Source organism: Saccopteryx leptura, chromosome 3 (assembly GCF_036850995.1).
Source record: "Saccopteryx leptura isolate mSacLep1 chromosome 3, mSacLep1_pri_phased_curated, whole genome shotgun sequence".
Taxonomy (NCBI): Eukaryota; Metazoa; Chordata; class Mammalia; order Chiroptera; family Emballonuridae; genus Saccopteryx; species Saccopteryx leptura.
The window spans coordinates 140,647,582-140,671,777 of NC_089505.1; the positions used below are offsets into that span (position 1 = coordinate 140,647,582).

Genomic DNA, 24,196 nt, shown 5'->3' on the forward strand with positions numbered 1-24,196 from the left:
TGAATTTGGTCAGGGCTTTGTCTTGTTTAGACTCAGTGACCACTCTCTGCATGACTGGTCCAAGTGTCTTCACTGATGCCTCACCTGGGAGGCCGCAAGGTACAGCAAGTGGAAAGTGCACAGTCATTAGGAGCTAGAAAAGTATCAATCTTTGTCTTTTTTCTGTGAGTTTTGTAATTCCCTGAAGCTTTGGTTTTCTTATCTGTAAAAGGCCAATAATAAATAATTATATTTCATAGAGTGGTAACAATTGTCAGATCATTTAATCTTGAATAGAGTACAATGCCTAATGTCCAGTAGTTGTTGCAAAAGATATGTCAGATATTATATTGAGAAACCCAGGTGGCTGTCACCACATTAGCAACAGCCTTTTTGCAGCATTCTCCTTTACAAAGCTTCAGAAGCTTGCACAGACTATTCTGTTACATTCTCTTTTCACTATTTTTGTCAGGTTTTTTGTTTGCTTGTTTTTTGATAATATGCATGTGTGGGTGTGTATGTAAATAAAATTTAAAATCTATGACTGGAAGTAAACTAAATGACCTAGTCTAGTGTTTTCAAAATAATTTTTTACTTTTCCCCCACATTAATAAAAACATGTTACATTGCCTATACGTAGATTAAAAGTGAATTATTTTACAAAAAAACAAAAACATCTTCTTTCTTTTTGAGAGGTACTCTATTTTCTACTCTATTTCATTGTTAAATGCTTGTCAAAACCCAGTAAATTGATTTCCTGACCCACTAATGCTGATTGCCTGTAGTTTGAAAAATAGTATCTACTTCAACTTCCATCTTGATGTAGAAAGCCTTTAATTATAATAGACCCTTATTAAAGGGGCCCTATATTAAACTCAGTAGATTTTCAGGGTAAGAAATCCTAATCTTCTCAGGAAGAATATTTTAAAAATAGGGTCTAGAAAGGAAGAAAAAATAAAATAGAAAAAGAAAGCAACATTCAGCTTGGTTAAGATGATCATCTCTGATCGACCTATATCTAAGTCATTTCTTTCTAACTCTACCTGATAAGAAAAGGGGCTATAAAGTATTTTTTAATCTTCTATATCTAGATATAATCAACACCAGCTGCTTCAACCTCAGATGGACATTGGAATGTGCTGATATAGGGAATATACACAGAATCAGAAAGGAATCTGAAGGATATTGACTCAAGTTTTTTGTCCTCCTCCCTTTTATTCTATTACCGACAGAGAATAACAACACAGTGCTATGTGTTGGGCAGCGCTAAATCCCTTTCCCATGTATTGTCTTATCTGAACTTCATAAGAGCTTGGTGAGAGCTAGAATCCATCCCTAACAAGATATCTCTGAGGTAAGCTACATATAATGAGATGTATAAAAAAAGAGCGGGAAAGAATTGCTTTTCTGCAGATCAAAGAAGTTACTAGGGCTATAACACTTACTCCTTGGATTTATTCCCAGGGTTCTGAATTTCATCTCACAATGTAACAGAATAGTCTGTGCAAGAACACACTAGGATACAGAAGCAGAAAGATTGTGACATAATGAATGAAGAAGAAGCCTCCATTTCTGTCACTCAGACAATGAAATTTTCACATTGAAGAATATGGCATAGTGTTAGGTTGAGCCATAGGAAATTACCAGAATAGCCAAAATGGTCAAATATGAACAATTTTATACAGTACAACTTAAAAAGAAAGATAATTTTTTATTTCTGGTGTAAACCTGGATCAGAGACTTCATTCTACCATTGCATTTTTATGTTATCTTGACCAAGTCCATTTAATTTTCCCTGAGTCCATTTTCTCATCTGTGACAAAATAATGTTTTTTCCATCATAGGACAGTTGGGAGGATCAAAATATGTGATTGTGATAAATAACTAATTTATAAGTGATCACTCTGTATAACAAAAAATGAATGACTGCATTCAGTCAACCACAGTTAGTTAGTTGTATAGTCTGAGATATTTGAGTCTTTCCTGATCCACCTTCATAGCTTCTTATTTCTATCAAGTCATCTTGGGTTGTTCCAATCTCTCAATCCAACATCCAGTGAGTCACTAAATTTTTCCTCCTCTATTTTCTCCTAAATCATTCCTTTATCCACTCTTTTTGTGTTCATTCCCATAACACTGCCCAGATTCAGGCCCCCATATCTTTGGAGGGATTGTTGCAATGGTCTCTAGACTATCTCCCTAGTCTTCACTTCTTTTTTTGTTTTTTTGTTTTGTTTTTTTGTATTTTTCTGAAGTTGGAAACGGGGAGGCAGTCAGACAGACTCCCGCATGCGCCCAACCAGGATCCACCCAGCACGCCCACCAGAGGGCAATGCTCTGCCCATCTGGGGCGTTGCTCTGTTGCAACCAGGGCCATTCTAGCACCTGAGGCAGAGGCCATGGAGCCATCTCAGCACCCGGGCCAACTTTGCTCCAATGGAGCCCCAGCTGTGGGAATGGAAGAGAGAGACAGAGAGGAAGGAGAGAGGGAGGGGTGGAGAAGCAGATGGACGCTTCTCCTGTGTGCCCTGGCCGGGAATCGAACCCAGGACTCCTGCACACCAGGCCAACACTCTACCACTGAGCCAACCAACCAGGGCCAAGTCTTCACTTCTTAACCCATCTTCCCTGCTGCATACATATCTAAACATGCATATAAATGGTTTTGTGAAAAGTCTACATTTGCTTCCTAATAACCCAAGGAATGAATCCTAGTCACTTGGTCTGGCATAAAATGCCCCCATGACCTGATCCTTGCCAACCTTTTCAGCCTCATCTCTGGTCATTGTCTTTTTCTTAGTTTTAGTAACAAATAGCAAATTGCTTTTTATTGTCTGTACATGTCACTTGTTTCATCCTTCTGTGCCTTAGTTTGTGTGGTTTCCTTTGTCTAGAATGTCAGCCCACATTTTTCTTCCCACCAGAATAACTCTTACTCATCATTTGAGACTCATACATGTCAGCTGGCACTCTTCCCTGAGTCCCTAAGTTGGGGTGGGTGCTTTTCCTCTCTGCTCTCAAAGACTGTAACTTCTGCATGTAAGTACACACTAATACCATGCTAAATTTTAAATTTACATTTATAAATGTCTCCTCCCAACTCAGCAGAGCTCTACTTTATTTATCTCTATAGTCCACTGTCTAGAATAATGTTCAGTATATAGTAGGTGCTCAACAAGAATTTGCCAAAAGTTTTCAGGTGGGTTACAGGAGGCAGTTACCAAGGGAGAAACCAGAGTTTATTCTAAACATGACTTCGGAAGACATATCTGGGCAGACATAAAAGGCTTTCTTATCTGACTACACAATTGCTCTGTGGCAGTAGTTCCCAGGCAGAGCCCCACGGCTGCTCACCTCATCTCAGTTACCTTGCCTAAGAAATAGAAAAATGAAAGGAGATGCAGAAATGGAAAGCTATCAAAGAAGGCTGAAGAGATGTAAGAACTCTAAGACAGGTCCCTAAAAAATCGTAATATGGCTTTGTTTTCATCCTGGATACTTTTTAAGGAGATACTTTTAAGAATTTAAGAAGACTAGTGTCATGGTCATTATACCAGACTATGTCTTAATGGGAGATGAAGGAAGGCAGCAGTCTAAATTGTCATAAAACTACTTTGTTACCTGGTGTGTCCAGAGCTCTTAACAAATGTAGCAAAACAATGACTCACGATCCCTTTATATCCCCAAATAAGTTGATATTCCTTCCACACAGTTCATAAAGGCTTTTACTTTTGGTCTAGAAGGAAATACAGGTAAAAGCTAATTTTTTAGGGTGAATGGAAAGAAGATACAAAGTTTCATCATTACTGCCTAATTCTACTAATTATCTCTGTGGTTCGATTAGCCATGTCTTGAGAGAAAAGGCAGTACAGTAGTCCCCCTTTCCATGGTTTCAAGTTACCCTGGTCAGTTGTGGTCCAAAACTGTTAAATGAAAAATTCCAGAAATAAACAATTCATAAGTTTTAAGTTTGGGTTTGTTTTTTTTTTAATTAAGTAAGAGGCAGGGAGGCAGAAACAGACTCCCACATGCACCTCAAATGGGATCCACCCAGCAAGCCCCCTACCAGGTGATGCTCTGCCCATCTGGGCGGCTGCTCTGTTGCTTGGCAACCAAGCTAATTTAACACCTGGGGCAGGCCATGGAGCCATACTCAGCTCCTGGGGCCAACTTTGCTCAAACCATTCGAGCCACGGCTCAGAGATGGGAATAGAGAGAAGAATGGGGAAGGGGTGGAGAAGCAGACGGTCACTTATCCTGTGTGCCCTGACCAGGAATCAAATCTGGAACTTCCACATGCCGGGCCTACACTCTACCACTGAGCCAACTGGCTAGGACCAAGTTTTAAGTTTTGCACCATTCTGAGTAGCGTGACGAACTCATCTGCTGTCCTGCTCCCTCCCTCCCTTGGACCAGCACATCCATGCTGTAATTGCCACTCTTACCTCTCACTCGTCACTTAACAGCCATCTGGGTTATCAGATCAATTATCAGAGAGAGAGAGAGAGAGAGAGCGACCATATTCCTGTAATTTTTATTACAATATATTGTTATAATTATTCCATTTTATTATTATAGTTGTTAATCTCCAACTATCCCTAATTATAAATTAATCTTTATCACTGATATGTATGCACAGGAAAAAGTAGTATATATAAGGTTCAGTACTGTCGCAGTTTCAGGCATCCACGAGAGAGGGGTCTTGAAATTTGTTCCTGGGGATAAGGGGAACCAATGTTTGAGTCTCGGTGCTCTTGGATGGAAGCCCAGTCCTCCAGGTAGGGTTTCAATTGCTTTGTCGCTCAGCCAAAATCATGTGACCTTAGTGTTGGAATTCACCCAAATATTCTAGGAGGTGTAAGTCACCTTTTCCCTCCATGCACGTTTTGTTATCTGAGAAAAGCTTGAGGTCTCTCAGACATAGATAATTGCAAAATACTGGAAGCATGGAGTTAGATCACAGATTGTTTCATGAGAATAATAAAAAGTATCATATAGTAGGACAATACTAGACTTAGAGTCAGACACAAATATATTTAAATATTAGTGCAATTTATTAACTATTGGGTCTTACATGAGTGACATAATCATTAGAGCCTCTGGATACCCAAATGTAAAAAGTAGGTAGATGAAAGCTACTGCCCAGGATTGATTTATTGGTTAAATGATATAAAATATGTGAGAGAGCCTAACATTATAATTAGCACACATGACTAAGCTCTTTAGATTCTATTTCTGATTCTAAAATAACTAAGGTTTTTTTTTTTTTTCCTTCTTCTACTCAATTTTGAAAGCCGCAGCTCCAGCAAATTACTGAGGCTGTTTGTGATAGAAGCAGATGGATGGCTAGACCAGCCAGAGGAAAAATAGGGAGGCTCCATGAGTGAAACAGGACAGAGGACTCGGCTGGTTGACTGTAATTCAGAACATCGATCATCAGGGGCCCAGGGACAAACATTGTGATTTCTCAGCCTGACTCAGGCTCTGACTCCTTCTGAGGTGTTAAAGAACTCATTTAATTTCTGATGAAGATAAGCTAGGCATAGCTGGGTCATCCTTGCCAAGATCATTTATTATACACTGTTACACATTAATGCAAAGAAAAAATTGAGTTCCTACAAAGAAAAGTACTTAACTTGAGGTTCATGGTATATTTAGACAGTCTATAAACTCCCAGGAATAGTGCACACAGGCCGGTAGATATAGGTGAGTGTCAATATTTTATGGGGAAAGGATCCATAGCTCTTATTAGATTTTCAATGGAATTTGTGACGAAAAGGACGAGCCACTGCTACATAGTAAAAGGCATGATTTGTTATTCCTACAGAGACCATTTTCATGAGTGTTTTTTTCCTGGAATTCTTAACCATATGCCCTGATGAAAACAGAATTGGAGCCATGTACTGTTTCTGTGAACTGTACTATCTTGTAATAATGTTTTTACTACATTTGTTTCTCAACAGAATTCAAACACACATTCCAAGATTTATTTTGTTTATGAGACATACTTGAATTTATAATATTCTTCTAACCATGAACTTTCCCTATCAGTCTCTCATATTTTTTATAAATAAAATACTATCTGATTATCTCAAATGACAAGTCCCTTTAGGATGACAAACCAAGTCTCGGAATTTTATCATACACAGTGGCCAGGTAGCCTTGCATTCTTGAATATGCACTACTTGTAAATAACAAAAACAACCGGCTCAGTACTAGAGAATACTCTTAAGCAGATGTGAAATAGCAAGCTATTTCAAGCAAGGCCTTTATTAGGTATAGCTAAGTGGGACAGAGTGCACCATAATGGTGGGGTGGGTTTGGCTGGCAGTTGATGGCTAAGAGTATTTGAGATGTAGAATGTGAACACTGTCACTGTCAACAGCTAACATTAAAACTGATATTCAGAGATAGAAATTGGTTGTGTGGCTGAATCTGTTCTATCATAGGGGCATCCTGAAAGGCCTAGAGGCAGTGGTAGGATTAAAATAATTTAACAACCGGTTCTCTGCCCTAATGACCATTTTAAGTATAAAAAATATATATACCAAAAGGTAGTTGATTATTTTGTGTATTTAATACTTAAATAAGAACAATAAAAGAAGTACACAAAACTAGGTTATTTATAAGCAAGAGTTTTAAAATAGTAATGAAAAAATATTAAATAATACTTGACAATAAAAAACAACTGTTAAGATATTTCCACATTGCTTCTTGATTGGTGTCCTCACTTCCTACTGAAGTAACAAGGATGGGGAATTAAAGCATAGTATTTCATCAAAGGTATAACGAGTCTTATGAAATGGATGAATAAATATTACAAGCATAGTTCCATCAAATTTTTTTCACCTATGAATGGAATGAACATTACTAGGGGTGTTTAGAATATACTATTGCACAGATGAATGTTAAAAAAGAGTAAGGAATGCGAATTTGTGATTTTCATATTAGGCAGCTGCCCTGGCGCCCACCTTAGAGAGAACCCTGATTACAAGTGCCATTCTAACAACGGGTTCACTGATCTCAACAAAAAATTAGGTATCAGTTCTGCTGGACCAGTGCAAACCTACTGAATCTCACCACTGCCTAAGGGATGCACTCTCCTACTAGGGGCACCCTGTCACAAAGACTACCTGATAAGTCTTTTCAGTTGCTTCAGAGGTGAACCTATCAGGTTAGGACTGGTGGCAAGGAAAATACTTCATTCCTACATACCAACCACTGTCTTGTTTCTTGCTATTTCTTTCTATTTTCCTGAATTTAAACTTCTTTTTTCTATAGTAATGCTAGCAAGAGAATGAAGTAGACCAGATGTACAGCAGTTGTTCCCACGAGTGCTGGGAAAGGAGACTAAGGGACCATGAGAAAAATAACTGAAGATCTCGTAAGCTCAGCAAGTGTATTGTCACCGTACTGGAAACAGCAAAGCAGCAGGATAAGATTCAGTAACAGAAAATGTTTAGGCTCTCAGAACAGAGATTAGGAGACTACATGTTCCTTGTCCTTTACTTCACCCCCTGATAATTTCTGCTGTCTGTTTCCTTGAGTTATTCATACTGGCTAGTAAGTATCTGAGTAACAATGAGGACGGGACTTCAGTCCTTGGGTCTGCTGACCTGGGTTGTTGCCTCCCTCGGCCCCTCAGAGCATGTCATCTGGCCTCAGAGTAGTTCATGGTCGCTGTGACAACACATGCTCTTGTAGAAGTGAGGACTAGCAAGTACTTAATGGAGGTTCTTTTCTCAGTGATGGAAAGCGTCTTAATGTTGAAAGCTCCTGGTTTGATCATTTATTCCAAATAAGGAGGGAAAAGGTTATTTTTGACATTTGTACCTTTGCTTGACTTGTAACCTTTTTCTCAGTTCAGTGAATGTTGACTGACTCTCTACTGTGTGCAGGGCACTGAATTAGATTCACTGATGGGGCACAAGATGAATAAATGGATCTTGTGCTGAAGCAACTTAAAATCTATAAACAACAAAACAATGTAAATATGTACATTGAGGCAAAATTTTATAAGTTCTGTAAAGAAGCTAATACACAGACTACAGACATGCATGCTTATAGTCCTCCAGCCCACTGGGAACTACCAGTGTTATGTGGAAAAACTGCTCAAGACATAAACTATTGTCAAGAGGAAGATGGAGAGGCAGTCAAGGGAGACTAACTTAAAGAGTCTCCTTCTCCCAGAGATTTTATTGATCAGAAGCAGAACAAAGGTAACAGGATTGCAGGGGAGGGAGATCAGGTGATAAGGGAAAAGAATAACTAATGTACTTCTTATTGATATGAAAAAAGGCCTAGTTACAGTCAGTACATTCTTTTTCTTTTGCTAATTAACAAACACAAAGGGAGGAGCAATCTATAAAACTCTAGACCAGGGGAGACCAGGGGTAGTCAACCTTTTTATACCTACCGCCCACTTTTGTATCTCTGTTAGTAGTAAAATTTTCTAACCACCCACAGGTTCCACAGTAATGGTGATTTATAAAGTAGGGAAGTAACTTTACTTTATAAAATTTATAAAGCAGAGTTACAGCAAGTTAAAGCATATAATAATAATTACTTACCAAGAACTTTATGTCAGATTTTTACTGTTTGGCAGAATAAATCTTTATAAAACAACCTACTATAGTTAAATCTATCTTTTTATTTATACTTTGATTGCTCCGCTCCACCCACCATGAAAGCTGGAACGCCCACTAGTGGGTGGTAGGGACCAGGTTGACTACCAGTGCTCTAGACTAATTTTCTAAAGCCCATTCACATGAACTCACTCACACAGTTTCTTGGTGTTTGCATCCGGGAAACCTATTTCCCTGTGTTTGCAGCAGGAGAGTACATTTGCATCACCATTCACACTCAGGGCTTTTTAACTAAAGTTCCTTAATCCAAGTTATAGAGGGTCCAAGATCAGATAGGTGATTCCCTACACATGCTTGTTGAGGGAATGAGGAAAATTTTTGTTTGGTTGCAAAGTGCAATATTTAAAGAGTAATACTGACAGGTAAAACTACAGAAACATGATAGGCCAGGGCCTATGTCACACTAATAAGGAGTTCTATCTTTTGGTAAATTCAGAGCAGGTTGAATTCTGTTGCAATCATTGTGAGAGGCTCTACTTGACACCAAATGACAGAGGTGAACAGGTGTGTGTGCATGTTCAGGTGGCTCTAAAAAGGAGGAACTAGAACTAGCCTCGGTTTCCAAAAGAGTTTCAGAGAAGAAATAGCTGAAGACGATGCTAGCAGACCTTTGAACTAAGCATACAGCTTCTCTTGTAAATGTGACTTCCAGGAAGTACAAAGTACGTTTGTGGAAAGCACCACAGAATTAGCTTAAATCAGACACAGCACTTAGATCTTGGTGTTTCTACAGACCCCATTTCAAACAACATTTTTATTTTGTTTTTTCTTTTATTATTATTAAAGTCACCTTCATTCTGACTTTGAGGTTACAGTTTTATAATAATTTAATCATAATGCTAAGCCAAATTTCAGCTTAAAAAGATATTAGTGTTACTGAAAATGTGATTCAGATTGTTGAAGTAATGCTATGCAGGGGTTCATGACAGCGTTCTAGACATTTAGAATGTCATGAGATATATTTAGCGTGGAAGTAAAAACAAAAATCATACTAAAACTTAGATCTACCTGGTATTCTAGAGCACTATAGGAGATATATAGTTTGTGTTTCTTTCTCTCTCTCCATATATGTATATATATAGTATATTTATATTTTTATAGTATATATTTATTTATCACACATACACACACAACCACTCATATTTAATGAAGCAACATGGTGAAGTATACTGGGTTGAAGTAAAGGGATGAAAATTTGAGTCCAGCCTCCTCTATAATTTCCTGTGTGGCTGTGAGACTATTGCTTTAATCTCTCTGCACTTTAGTTTTGCTCATCTATTACCAAACCAGATACTGGTCTCCACCCTGGTATTCTATGATATAGCTTCCTACCAGTTGTGCCATGTTATTTCTCCTTGTTAGTTTTTCAGTGGAGGCTTATTAAAACCCTCTTCCAAGGACAAGAATTTTTTGCTTAAACTATGATTTTAGGGGAAAAAGAAACCAAAAATCTCCAAAATCTACTTCAACTATTACCTTTAGAAGAAAAGGGTAATTCAGTAAAGTATAGTATAGTTTTTATACTATAGTTTTTTAATTCAACAATTTTAAGAATTTATCCTAGGGTCAATTTTATATTTCAATTCTATTTCTAGGAAATATTGATTGTCACAAGCCATTGATTTTGTTAAGCACATTATATGCATGATCTCTTCAGTTTTCATAGCAATCTTATAAGATCCATTTGATGGAAGAGAATACTGAGGGTAAGAGAAATATAAGTTTATCCACACAAGCAGCAAGTGGCAGAACCAGTTAATTATGTGGGATTAGAGCTCCTAGCTACAGGAAGTGATAATGACAGATATGGCTTCTCTGTGTAGGAATTGGAAGGTACCGCTAGTTGACTTCCAAAGAGCCAAGTTCCCTTTCCACTGTGCAGAGCTATTGCTGGGAAGAGGCTTCACAGCCAGGGGCTTCATTTTCCAGCATCTCTTCGATCTAAGTGAGGCCATATGTTATAAATTCCTTCTGGTCAGTTATACATAAGTAAAACTCTGTCTCTTCCTGGCTAAGGTGGTAAAGTATTTGAGATGACTTCCTCATGTTTTTATCCCCCTCCGTAGCAATGTTATAGGTCATGTCTTGAGGGTGACAGCTTCATGAGGTAGAAGTAGCCTGGGTGAATAAATCTGATGCATATCAGAAAGCATGCTAACAACATTCCTTAATGTATTGGCTGTGGAGAGGGAAGAAAAGGAAAACTCAAACGTGCATTTTAGGTTCTTGGATGGAGTATCTTGGAAAATGCTGGCACCATTTTATTTGGAAGTGGAACCCTTAGCAAAGGACCTGGCTTGGGAGGAAGTTCTGTTTTAGATTACACAATTCCTCAGGTGAACACATCGTTATCTTTGTAGATTGTTGAAAACTAAGCAAGATTTCATAGAATGTTAGAGTTAATATTATCCAACAGAAGATATTAGAAAATATACTCCTAAATGGTTTGCATGGGATAATATAATATACATTTTTCTCCCTTTTTCATTTTAATCAAGGAAGAGCAAAACCTTACTATTTGCACTGGATTGTATACTTTACTTTTTAAATTATATATATTGCTTCAATTTACTCTCTTTCAACCCCCAATTAAAATGACAATAATAATTATACAAATAAATAATATTGCTTTTTTGCTTAAGATAGCATTTTATTTCATTTAAATAATTTTCTCATTTAAAAATCCATTTTCTCATTTAAAACTTGGAATCATGTAAACCAGATATTTTACAGTTCAGAAAGCTGTATTCTTGAGAGATTAATTGAATTTTTTCAGCATCATACAGCTGGTTAATGGTAAAGCTAGAATATAATTCTATGAGGAGTTCAAGTTCAGGAGTTATGGAGGTCTAAACAGAAGGCTCTTAATTTGAATCTCAGGATTATCAAAACTGATGTATTTACATACTATCACAATGGAAAATTTATGTTATAAGAAAGACTCGGGTGTCTTTACTAAAGCTGTTTAGTAAATTACATATTTTAGTTAGACTTTCTATACAGAACCTAACTCAAATGCTACTTTTCAAATAATGACTACAGCATAATACTCATAACACTAAATCAATATTAATATTACTTTACCTTTTGATGATCTAGAAAAGGCATATGGTTTATTTAGCACATCATACTGACTGTTACACAAGTTAATTACTATTGGAGCTTTCTGGTACTAGGTAATAAACATTGCTGATGGGGGGGGAGTATTTAGTTGATATTAATTTCCTGTTCCATTATTTTCAGTGACTTCCTAGTGCACTTAAAATCTAATGTCCTTAACTTGACCTTCAAGAACTTGTATGATTTGGCCCCTGATGTTCTCATCGCTTGTCACTCTTCACCTCAAACGCCACACAATTATGCATATATATCCCATTAGTGAGTAGATTAGGAGAGAGCTAAAGTGGGTGACATCTACTTAATTGAAGGGAGGTGTTTTAAGGTTTCTGTAACTGATCTATGATTTTCATGATTCAGGATAATACAGTGTTACCTTGAGATATGAACAGACCAACATACAAATTTTTAAGATACGAACTGCGACTCGGTCCATATGTTTGTTCGAGATCCGTGTGAAATTCCAAGATATGAGTTGTGATTTGGAAAGCTGCCGCTAGTTGGCACGTTGGCGCACGGGTCCAGTATAGGCAGTTTGATATACGAATTGACTGACTTACGAACTCGGTTACAGAACAAATTAAATTTGTATCTCAAGGTACCACTGTATTATATACTGTATCTGTAGCTCAGAAGAGTTTCTGGTATATGATAGATGGTCAACAGGTTTCTATTCTATCAACCACTGAATGTGAAGATGAGGAGATCTTCTAATAGTGATCCTAAATTACTTAGGGGTTTGCATGACTTTATATACTGAATAAAAAGCGGGAATTATATCTCTTTCCAGTACTGGAAAGCTAGTGAAGAAAATACTGAAAAGTGATAGAAAAAGTTGCCATCTGAGCTTGCTAGAAAAACATGAGGACTCAGAATCAGAGAACCATTAGCAGAGTAAAAGCCACAAATTTAAATGTTTGAAATACAGGATCTGTAAATAAAGAAAGGGAATAATAATATGACCATTTAGCCTAAGAAGATGCTTGAGATGGCTTAGTAAACTTGCAAGACTACCAGTGGTTCTTTCCAAGAGGTCTGGCTAGATATTTTCTACCTCCAATGAGAATAGACTAAAGAAGAGCAGATTTTCATTGCAACCTGATGGGTTTATCTTATCTAACAAGCAGAATTTCCTGACAATGAACTTTGTTACCTATTGGAATTTATGTAGTGAAAGGATAGGTGGGTCAGTGGGTGGATGGGTGGGCACATGGAAGGAAAGAGGGATGAAGGGTAGGTGAATAAATAGATGGGTGATCATTCTTACTACTATAAATTTTGTAAACAGTATCAATCCACATGCATCCCAGAGACCTTTATGGCCCCTGAAAAGAACTCAGAATTAAATTCCATATTTAGGCAAGGGCATATGGAAAGCATTTCTGTTATTGTCCAGTTTGTTTTCTTTTATATTTATTTTCTTGTTGAAAATGGAATGTTTTGAAAATGAGATTTGGAGAGCTAAAATTCAATAGAATATTTCTGTTTATGTCTGAAAACCCGAGTCCATCTGAGCAGGATCATTAACTTTTGTTCTGTCTACATGTCATTGTCAGACTGAGGAGGGTCTGGAGGTGGAAGGAGAGAAGAGAATCAGTCAATGTGGGGAGAATGACAGGGAGAAAGGAAGAATAGGAGAGAAACCGCTTTACAGAACAATGTCCTCATGGAACAGAGCAAATTAATTTTACTAGTGTTTGAAGTGTTGTCCTCCAAGCAAAGTGGCACGTCTTCCCACCAGGGAGGGAGCTGGGAGCTCCAAATTCTACATACCATGAACCCAAGTAGAGGTAACACTGGTTTACTTTAAATCATGCTGGAAAGACCAGCAGACTTAAGTTTTTAATGAACTTGTACATAGTACAGGCTTAAGCAATGCTATATTTTCCTGATACAAGAAGATAGTTGTATTTTTTACTGTGAATTTTTTATTCCAACTTATCTTTTATGATAGCAGTTAATAAATTACATTTCTTGAGATTGAGGTTGGTATTGTTATTATTATACTGTAACCAAGAAGACTTGAGAATATGATTATTTTTTAATTTTGATGATTTTTATTTCTAAAGGAATAGAGCTATGGAGATGTTATAAGTGCTAAACCAGGTATCTAGTTGCTCTTAGCTGACTGCTAGTTGCTTTATAAGTCAAAACTGCAAAGACAGTGAGAGAATTTTACATAAAGTGATACATAATATATTTTAGGTGTGATTTAAAGTTTATAAAACATTTTATGATACATAGCAGAGAAAATTGAGAACTGGAGAGGTTAAGTAACTTGCCCTGGGTGATGATAGAGATGAGATTTGAACCTGTCCTTCAGAGCTCAAAATGCCCTCTTTCTTTACAACTACATATGCTTCCCATGCTTCTTGCTTTTATACTTAAAGCTTAATAGAAGTTTTTGCCTGCTTAATATCTTTCCTAATTCCATTCAGCTTTTTTATTACATTAACATTGTCCTTTTTGTGGCAAACCTGTTCCATGACCATCTTCTCTTTAACATTTTCTCCTGTGTTGGGCAGATAAAATGTATTATGCTCACTTTGTTAAAGATAACACGAGGAGGCAGTCGCCCAGGTGATATTAATGTGTGTTGGAGATCGTTGTAACCTGGGGCTTTGTTTTGGGATTAAGCCTTTCCCACCCTTTTTGCTGTAGGGCGGTACAATCCTATCATGCCTCAGAGAAGTGACTTTGTATTAGAGACTTCCCTATTATGTATATTGGATTAAGGGTTTGGATTTCTACACTATAAAAGGGAGGCAGAATGGGACTCGGCCCTTGGTTCCTGAGGTTAGCATGAGAGAGCGGAGAGAGTAGAGCCAGCAGCGGAAGGAGGCCACGTGGAGGAGGCCAGGAGAAGCAGCCAAGATGGCGGAGTGCTGAGTGAGATGCCAGTTTGTGTAGAGTTTGTATCTGGGATAAGGAAGGAGATGGGGAACTGAGGAGAAGAAGGCTGGTGAGCTAGAAACCTTTGATTCTAGGAAACTCGGATAAGTCAGTGGCTTTGTGAGCACTGAGTGTGACTGGGTTTTGGAGCCCAGTGTATATTTTTACTTGCCCGCCGGGTGCAAGGTAGGATTAAAGGCTATGGCCCATCAGTTTTTGGCTCCGCTGTTTCTTTACCGACTGTCCGAATCCAATGCGAACCTGCATGGGCCGGGCTGCTCTGATGCTGGCCCTGGCCGTGCCTGCTGGCTTTACATCCTGTCATCAAAAAATCAAATATTTCTTTCTCTTTTTTTAGGTGAGAGGAGGAGGGATAGTTAGGCAGACTCCCACATGCTCCCTGACTAGGATCCTCCTAGCAAATCCTATCTAGGGTTGATGCTCAAATCAACGGAGCTATTTTTAGTGCCTGAAGCTGATGTTGGGACCAACCAAGCTATCCTCAGTGCCCAGGGCCATGCTCAAACCAGTGAAGCCACTGGCTGCCAGAGGGGGAGAAGGAGGGAGAGAGAAGCAGATAATCACTTCTCCTGTGTGCCCTGACCAGGGATTGAATCCGGGATGTACATTCACCAGGCCAATGCTCTATCCACTGAACCACTGGCCAGGTCCTACATATAAAAAATAAATAAAATTCATTAATATTTTTAGCCCTTAAAGGACATAATTACCTTCTAGCAGTCTTCATTTTAGTGCACTAACATTTGTAGAATAACTACCATGTGCCAGGTACAGCTAGACATGGAACTCAACTTTTCCTATTTTCTGGTTCTCACCTTTGTTAAGCATCTTCTGTCTGTCAGGTGGCAGTCTTAGCACTGGAAATTGTGAATATCATTAAATAATCATGGCAGGGACTGTCCTCCATCTTAGCTGGTCATACATCTTTCTGTGAGACCTTATTTGACAAAGAATCTGAATTGGATTATAGCACTATATTTAAAACTTAGAGGAAGAGCTGATTGTAAAGCTCATAATCTTTCTGACAGGAATACATTGAACGTCATAATGGACAGCTTTTGCCAGAGTTGCTGTCAGTCTGCAGCATTATGCCCAGGACAATTTGATTTGCCTGTTTTTTATTACTGAGACCACATGTTTGGCCTGGGTTCTTGCAGAAAATAAGTAATTCCATTACATGTGCTTCACCTTTGAGTAACCCTCCAAGATGATCAAGACTCAAACTGAAAATTTATATTTTTATATTTATTTCAGAAATAATCCTTTTAGTAAACATTTATTGGGTCTCCTTATGTCCTCTGGGTAGTATAAAAAGATTTAATGCCTGACCTGTGGTGACACAGTGAATAAAGCATCGACCTGGAATGCTAAGGTTGCTGGTTCGAAACCCTGGGCTTGCCTGGTCAAGGCACATATGGGAATTGATGTTTCCTGCTCCTCCCCCTTCTCTCTTTCTCACTCTCTCCTCTCTAAAATGAATAAATAAAAATTTTTAAAAATTATCAGTCTGTGTTTAAGAAATGTGTGGCCTAATTTTCCTAAAAATGTCTTTTAATTTAAAAAATATGTCAAATTTGAGGGTTTTTTTGTACATATGTTTGTTTGTTTTTAATAAGAGGGCAAAATGAATTGCGATGATTAACAAATCATATTCCAAAGACATAAAGGGCATGGACTCTGGAGTCAGGCAGAGGGACTTTGAAATGTGGTCTGCCAATTACTACCTGTGTGACCTGGCACCAGTTACTCGTCATGCCCCATGGTAGGTACACAGATAATCAGTACAATAATAGTTTCCACTTTATAAGATGATGTTAGGCTAAGATGAAGAAGTTCCTGACATATTTTCTAAAACACTGTAGTAGTACAGGTATTGATCGACTTACGACTTCTGCAACTTACGATCATTCGACTTTACAACCACAATCGCTAGCCACGACTGCTCTGCGTCTGGCAGCGCAAGCGTTGCCCAGCTGGGCGTACAACAGTGCTGGCCAATAAAATGTTTTGTAGATGTTTATATATTTTGATATGTTTTGCAATTGGAAAAATGTTTCCTAAGGTATTTTTTACACCTGTATTTTGTATTTTTGTATGTACCTGTATTTTGTAATTTTGTATGTTTTGCAAATATTAAACCAGTTGTACTGGTAATGCAGTGTTTTACTTAAACCTCACAAATGTAAAAATAAGAAACAAAATGGTGTAGAGATGATACAAATGGCATAAAATGAACAAAGAAAATTATGATATATAACAATAATGAAAGAAAATTATGATAAAATATGACTTAAAGATTTTTTTATTATTTTTATTTTTTTTAATTTATTCATTTTAAAGAGGAAAGGGAGAGAGAGAGAAAGAGAGAGAGAGAGAGAGGAGAGACAGAGAGAGAGAAGGGGGGAGGAGCTGGAAGCATCAACTCCCATATGTGCCTTGACCAGGCAAGCCCAGGGTTTCGAACCGGCGACCTCAGCATTTCCAGGTCGATGCTTTATCCACTGTGCCACCACAGGTCAGGCGACTTAAAGATTTTTATAACATCATTTCACAGTACTGTACATATAGCCTACTCAACTTAGGACCAAATCGTGTTATGACCAGTCTGTCGGAACCAATCATGGTAGAAAGTCTAGCACTAGCTGTACTTAACAAATTTACATCTATTAGTTTATATTTATAATATTTACCTTGGAAAAAATTGCCATGGTGCACATTCTTCACCTAAAAATGTGGGGGTGTCACAGCACACCCCTCACCCTGAGTCCCTGGCCTGATGCCTGTGCATTCAGATAGGTCTGTCTTGTGCAATTTGGGGTTCTTTCTCCTTCCTTAACGCTTCTTTCTACACAAATGCATGTCACAAAACTGAACACCAATGGAATGTAGACTGCAAACATCAGGAAAAGTCATTCTTTTTTTTGTTTTAATTATTATACAAACTCTGTGTACCAGGCGTTGTCCTGGGTACTGCGAGCAGTGACTTAGCTTGGAGCCAAAGAAACCTGGCTCAAGAATCTTGGCCTTATCACTTGTTTGGTTAGTGACCTTGGCAGAGGAACTTAAATCACTTTTAGTCTGTTTCTTATCCACAACACAGGGAGTTAGTAATGCCCTCCAGCCTTGTTCAAAGAGTTAGTTTATGTAAAGTGCTCAGTACAGTGCCTGGCACATAGGAGGTACTCAGTGAACAAGCACTGACTTTCTATTGCTGCTCTTAATTACAGAGAGAGAAACTAAGGCTGTCCCTCCTAACCTCATGTCTTGTAAGGACATAAATCTTATATAGAAGGTAACACAGTACCTCTTGGATTCTCTATAAATTTTGCTGCAAATGACAGCCAGCAAAAGGTAATACTGGGATTTGATCTCAAACCTTGATTCCATGCATTCTGCTCCTTTCCACATATCGCCTGACTCTTTCTTTTTGTCTTCCCCACTCCCTTCTATTTTTACTCCTCCTGTCACAGAAAAATCTGGCTTGAGCTATTCTGTGTGTGTGTATGTGTGTGCGTGTGTGCGTGTGTGTGTGTGTATGTGGTGTAAAATACAAATAACATAAAATTTCCCATTTTGGCCATTTTAAAGTATGCAATTCAGTGATATTTAGTACAGTGTCAATGCTGTGTAACCATCAGCAGTGCCTAGTTCCAGAACTTTGTATCACCCTTGTATCTATGAAGCATTTACTCCCTGTGACTCCCTCCACCCTGGCAACCGCTAATCTGCTTTCTGTATCAATGAAAGCATCCTACTTTGGAAATGTTATATAACTAAAATCAAACAATATATGGCTTTTTATATGTTTTTTCCCACTTAGCATAATATTTTCAAGGTTCATTCATGTCACATGCCATAGCATATATCAGTTCTTCATTCTTTTTTTTTTTACGGCAGAAAGGTATTTATGGTATGGGTATACAACATTAGTTTAAATATCCATCAGTTGATGAAGAATGATTTCATTTTAAGGGTTATTATATTTAGAAAATAATTTTAAACTAAGTAAATAGTTGGGCATACCTTCATAGGTTTGATTATATATAAAATAAACAGAGTATAAAGGCTTTTGAAAAAATATAATGTCTATTTATTAAAGCCTGGTGATGAGAAAATATACTGTTATTCAGAAAGCTCATAAGGTAGTACTGGGCCCACCTGTACACCCACGATTCATCTTCATACAGATAGCAAATGAAACCATGCGAGTGGATGAAGTTGTTCCAGGGAGAGGGTGTAGAGGAAACGGGGACAGGTCCTGAGGAACTGAAACAGCTGGGGGAGCAGTGGTGAAAGAGGGGCCTCCAGTTTCATCCCTGGAGATGGTGATGATAAATCCTGATTTAGGCAAACCCTTAGGGTCATCACTTGAGATGAAAACATCCACTTTTTCACAGGTTTGTAAGAGAATTAAATGAGACAATCATGCAAAGCAACTGGTACTTGGCCAATAGATAAGACCTCAGTAATGATAGCTAGTAGTGTTAAAATAATGAAATGTCTTTATACTGCATATGTGCGCGTATGTGAGAAAGAGAGGGAGATAGAGAGAGAGAGACGTTGCTGTTGTCCGTGTCTACATTTATTCCTTTACTTCATTATAATGTCACAACTAGGGCTGCTTATTTTGAAATAAGCTTTCCTACCCTCTTAAAAATCAGTCCATTTTATTTTTGTTGTTGTTATTCTTAGACTTGATTAGCTTCTCCCATAATTCCAAAGGAGGATAGAAGAATCTAAATTAAGTGGAGAGAAGCTAGAGGCACAGGCCCGACTCCTGTGTGGCTGACCTCAGACAGCCACTCCGGGTGCACACAGGGAGATGTTCTCAGTCCCACAGCTTGGGAGAGAACCATTCTTGTCTGGGATCATCAAAACAATAATTAATTTTCCCTTTAGAGCTCTCTGTTTTGATATCGCCAAGGGAAAAGTTACTTATTTCTCAAAAACACTATTTTTTCTCCCATTTTTGGTAAAGAATAGTTGACAAAAATTTCACAACCCAGCCCAGAAAAAAATTACACTGTGGACAATGACTAAATTTTTCATGGAGTTCTGGAGTCAGAAATAAAGAATCATTAGATACAGTGGGGAGTTGATTTTTTTTTTATGCTTGTCAGATTATCATCTATAGTGTCTTAAACTTGGTATTTCTATAAAGTCTTTGGCCATTGTTGCTTTTTCCAAAAAATTTCTTTGAGTTTTTAAAATAAACTCTCAAAAGACACGTCCACAACTCTCCATTCACTTTTAACACAGTTGGTACAATTGTTTCTTCCTGCATCTTCTCAAACAGCTGCTAAAATATGAATGAGTTTTGCATTTTATAATTTTGTTTGCTTTAGTGTTTCAGAGTTTTCTTCATACTTTCCTAAACTTTCCAAATCTTTTCCTCTTTTTAGGGGAGAAAGCATTTTCAAGGATTTTTAAAATTGATTTTATAAAGAGAGGAAGAGACAGAGATAGAGAAAAAATTGATTTGTTGTTCCAGTTATTAATCCATTCATTGGTTGATTCTTGTATGTGTCCTAACTGGCAATCAAACCAGCAACCTTGGCACATAAGGATGACATTCTAACTACCTGAGCTACCTAGCCAGAGCCTAAATGATTTTTGTTTTTCAACAATTGGATTAGTTTTTGTTTTCTAGAATGTCACATCTTTGTGCATTCTTTTATGCATTCCATATATAGCTGTATTCTATGTGTGGGGGATATAACTTTTAATGAAACTAAAGCTACAGATCAGGATAGCATTTTGGGAACATGTACAAATTATTTTATCCTTTATTATTGTCTGATTTGTTATAGACTGAAAGATCAAGATCCAAAAAGACTGTAACTTGTATTCAGCTTCACAATTAGAAATAATCCTAGAAACGGACTCTATGTCTCCTGAATCCTAATCCAGTGCACTTTTCACTAGAAAATGGACAACTCGGCCCTGGCTGGTTGGCTCAGTGGTAGAGCGTCGGCCTGGCGTGCGGGGGACCCGGGTTCGATTCCCGGCCAGGGCACATAGGAGAAGCGCCCATCTGCTTCTCCACCCGCCCCCCTTCCTCTCTGTCTCTCTCTTCCCCTCCCGCAGCCCAGGCTCCATTGGAGCAAAGATGGCCCGGGCGCTGGGGATGGCTCCTTGGCCTCTGCCCCAGGCGCTAGAGTGGCTCTGGTCGCACCAGAGCGAAGCCCCGGAGGGGCAGAGCATCGCCCCCTGGTGGGCAGAGCATCGCCCCTGGTGGGCGTGCCGGGTGGATCCCGGTCGGGCGCATGCGGGAGTCTGTCTGACTGTCTCTCCCCGTCTCCAGCTTCAGAAAAAAAAAAAAAAAGAAAATGGACAACTCATGACGTTCATGACCTTGTTTATATTGGCTATTATCCAAATTGATGGTCAAAAACAGGACAGTCCATGGAAAACTATTGCCCGCTCTGTTACTAATTTAATATAAGAATTACTGGAATTTGCACGTATCTTCTGATCTATTTGGTAGGGCATGCTATTTTTTAATCATGATGAATTTACAAAAAATAAAGTGGTTTGAAAACATGGGATAATAATAGCAAGTTTTGTGGTCCTATAAAAACCAGTAGTGATTGGTGAAGATAGCATTCATTATAAATCCAAAGCTAAATTAGAAGGAGGGAGAAGCCAATTAAGACACTCGAAGCCCAGGAAAATTTAAACAGAAAATGATTATTATAACTGAGACTTTGTGACTATGAAGAGACAAGACAATTAGAGGCTAGAAAAAAGAAAGTTTTTAACAATCAAAGTTAAAAATGAACAGAGGGAAGGTGTTTCTAAATTTTATGGATGAGTCGCTTTTTAAATGTCAATAACTTTGTTTTCCTATAAACTCCTCCTGTGGAGAGAAAGAAGAATAGTTTTATGTGGATGTGGGAGAAAGTTTTTTTGTTGTTGTTCTTTTTGATTGTTTTTTTTTAACAAACATTGAGATTTTTAAAGATCTAAATGTCTTATATGAAATGCAAAATTGGTGAACAAAGACATTTTGCAGATTATATTTGAGTAGTACCCTTAAAGCCAAATAATGAATGACTCAAATAATCTGAGCGGTTTGGGCTGACTCACATGTTTTGGAACAAGGTGTCATCAAATCACTCATTCTGTCATTGTTTATCTCTTTGTTCCACCTGGTAGTGCCAACCAACTCTGAAAGTCAGTGATTTTCCCACTCCAATTTGTCAAGAAAACTTTCCAAACCACCAGAAAAAAAAAAAACTAAGGTTTTTGAATATATAGGCGTTTAGCATGTTTGAATAATTAATACTAACTTAACATAAGAAACACAAGTCTCAGATGTGATTATGGATCATGTAGGGAATGGGAATCTCAAACAGTCTTGACAACAAGACTGGGCTTGTATATACAGGATAGAAGAAAGGAACCTTCTTATCCCAATTATGGATGATGCTTCTAGGAAGATATTTTAAATCAATAAATATTACCTAGTAATTATACTAGGTTTGAAAGACATACAAATATGGAAACCTTGGTCTCTGTCATAGAAAAGCTGACAGCCTATCAGAGACACTGACACAGAAACTATTTTTATTAGAACAGTCTGATATATTACAATATACATAAACAGCAACATTTGGGGGAAGCACAGAATAGTCAGTTTCTTAACACCATTAGGGTCTTCACTGAGGAGGTGACATTTGGCTGGGCCTTGAAGGATGAATCAAAATTCTAAATATCAACAAAATAGGAAAAGCATTTCAACCAGAGGGAAGGATCACATAAGGGAGAAAGAGATACTGGAGTACAGATGTTGGAGTATATTCAAAACACTGGCTAATAACTCAATCTAGCCCCAGAATTGAGGACATAGAAAATGATGAGATGGGACTACAGGAAACAAAGATGTATCAGGTCAGTGTAGCTCTCTTGGTATGGTTTACATAATCTGTGTCTTGGAATTAGCCAAGTCTCAAGAATATGTGTTACCTGGAAATTTTTATTCTTCTAAATCTGTAATTCGGTTTCTTGCCAGTGTCTATAATAATAGTATTCTAAGAAAACCTTGCAATCTTTTCTGTACCATGCCCTGATCTCCTTTTCATTCTTATGTTGCTTACGGTGCTCAGAACTTAGAACATCAAATCATTGATAGACATCTGTTGAAAAATATAATAGTGAATCATATGCACATACACACATATCCATATACATCCAGTGGAAGAAACTTTCAGCACTTTTTGAACATTCAGATTTAAGGGCTGTGTTGCAACTTTTAAAATATGTTCATGTGAATTTTGTCACTAACACTCAAAGAGAAAGTATTAGATTTCTCTGACCCTTTGTTGTTTTCCCACAGGATTGAAAAAACGTACAAGAAAGGCCTTTGGAATACGGAAGAAAGAAAAGGACACTGATTCTACGTAAGTACTTTAAAAGTTTGCTGCCTCTAAGAAGCTATTTATATAAAAGATGCTGTTGTTATTGTCTCTTTTAGAGTACACAGTGTTTCTCTAGGTATTGTATACTACATATTTTGTTTCTGGGTAAACTGTAACTGTTTAGCAATCAACTGGTATTCAGGAGGAGATAAGTAGCACAGTTTGCCTGCCTGTCAGCTACATGTAAAGATGGTAATTGGAGGCAAGTCTGGAAGGTAGAGCAGGGCCAGCTTGCAAGTGCCAGGCTGCGAAGTCTGGGCTTCCTTCTGCAGGCAGTGGGCGACCTTGAAGCCTTGAAAGTTTTTAAGCCAGAGAGTATAAAGGATTGGGGGGAAATAAAACCTATTGTATAATCTAGATATAAAATCTTAATCTAGATATCAAATATTTCTTTTGGTAAATAATTATTTCATGGACATTACATTTAGTCTTATCAGTTTTGAATTAGGATTTTTTTTTTTTGAGGATGACACAATTACTATTGTTCCTTAAGAAACTGCCATTTTCTAAACAACCCCCAAAACAAGTGATGGTTCTTTCAGTGGAACCTGCAGCCCCGGGTTCTGTTTCCAGCATTGCCAGCATGCCCACAGCCCTGTGAATACACTTGTCCTTTTCTCGGCCTCAGTGTGCTCTACCTGGAATCTAATCTCCCAAAAGAGCCAGACGCTGTACCGGTCTGTCAGCAGCATCTGTTGTCACCTGCAATGTGCCATGGATTGTGTAGGACATCATTAGACATATATCAGGAGAACGTCATCAGCAGAAACCAAATCTATTATTCTTTGAAGGCAGTATCTGTCATTGATCACACATATCTCTGTGGTGTGAAAAAAATTAAAATGGAAAAAAGTCTCCCTCAAGAAAGAAAAGAGTCAAACAACCACCCCAGAGCAGGCTGAGCTAATTTGCATGTGGCCAAAGCACTGCTCTTCCATCCTCATTTCTAAAGGTATGAAAATAAGGAATTTTCCTCCTGGCTTTGGGTAGATGCCCAATATCTCTCTGAAGTACTCCAATAGACATTTGCTTGTTGAATCCCAAGCATGTCTCCTTAACTTATTGGAGCACCCCCAAATACTTTTGTGATAGCAAATTAGCCATTAATTGGTTTCACTGGCA

At 38.0% G+C, this 24,196-nt stretch overlaps 1 protein-coding gene across 17 annotated transcripts in view; it reads left to right on the forward strand.

Annotated features, from left to right (window-relative positions):
* SGIP1 (SH3GL interacting endocytic adaptor 1) overlaps window positions 1-24,196 on the forward strand; it is a 223,780-nt gene that overhangs the window by 72,356 nt on the left and 127,228 nt on the right. For all 17 annotated transcript variants that reach the window (XM_066376506.1, XM_066376505.1, XM_066376507.1 and 14 more), the window contains one exon: window positions 22,993-23,056. In XM_066376506.1, the coding sequence (XP_066232603.1) occupies window positions 22,993-23,056 (64 nt within the window). The remainder of the gene's footprint in view (window positions 1-22,992; window positions 23,057-24,196) is intronic.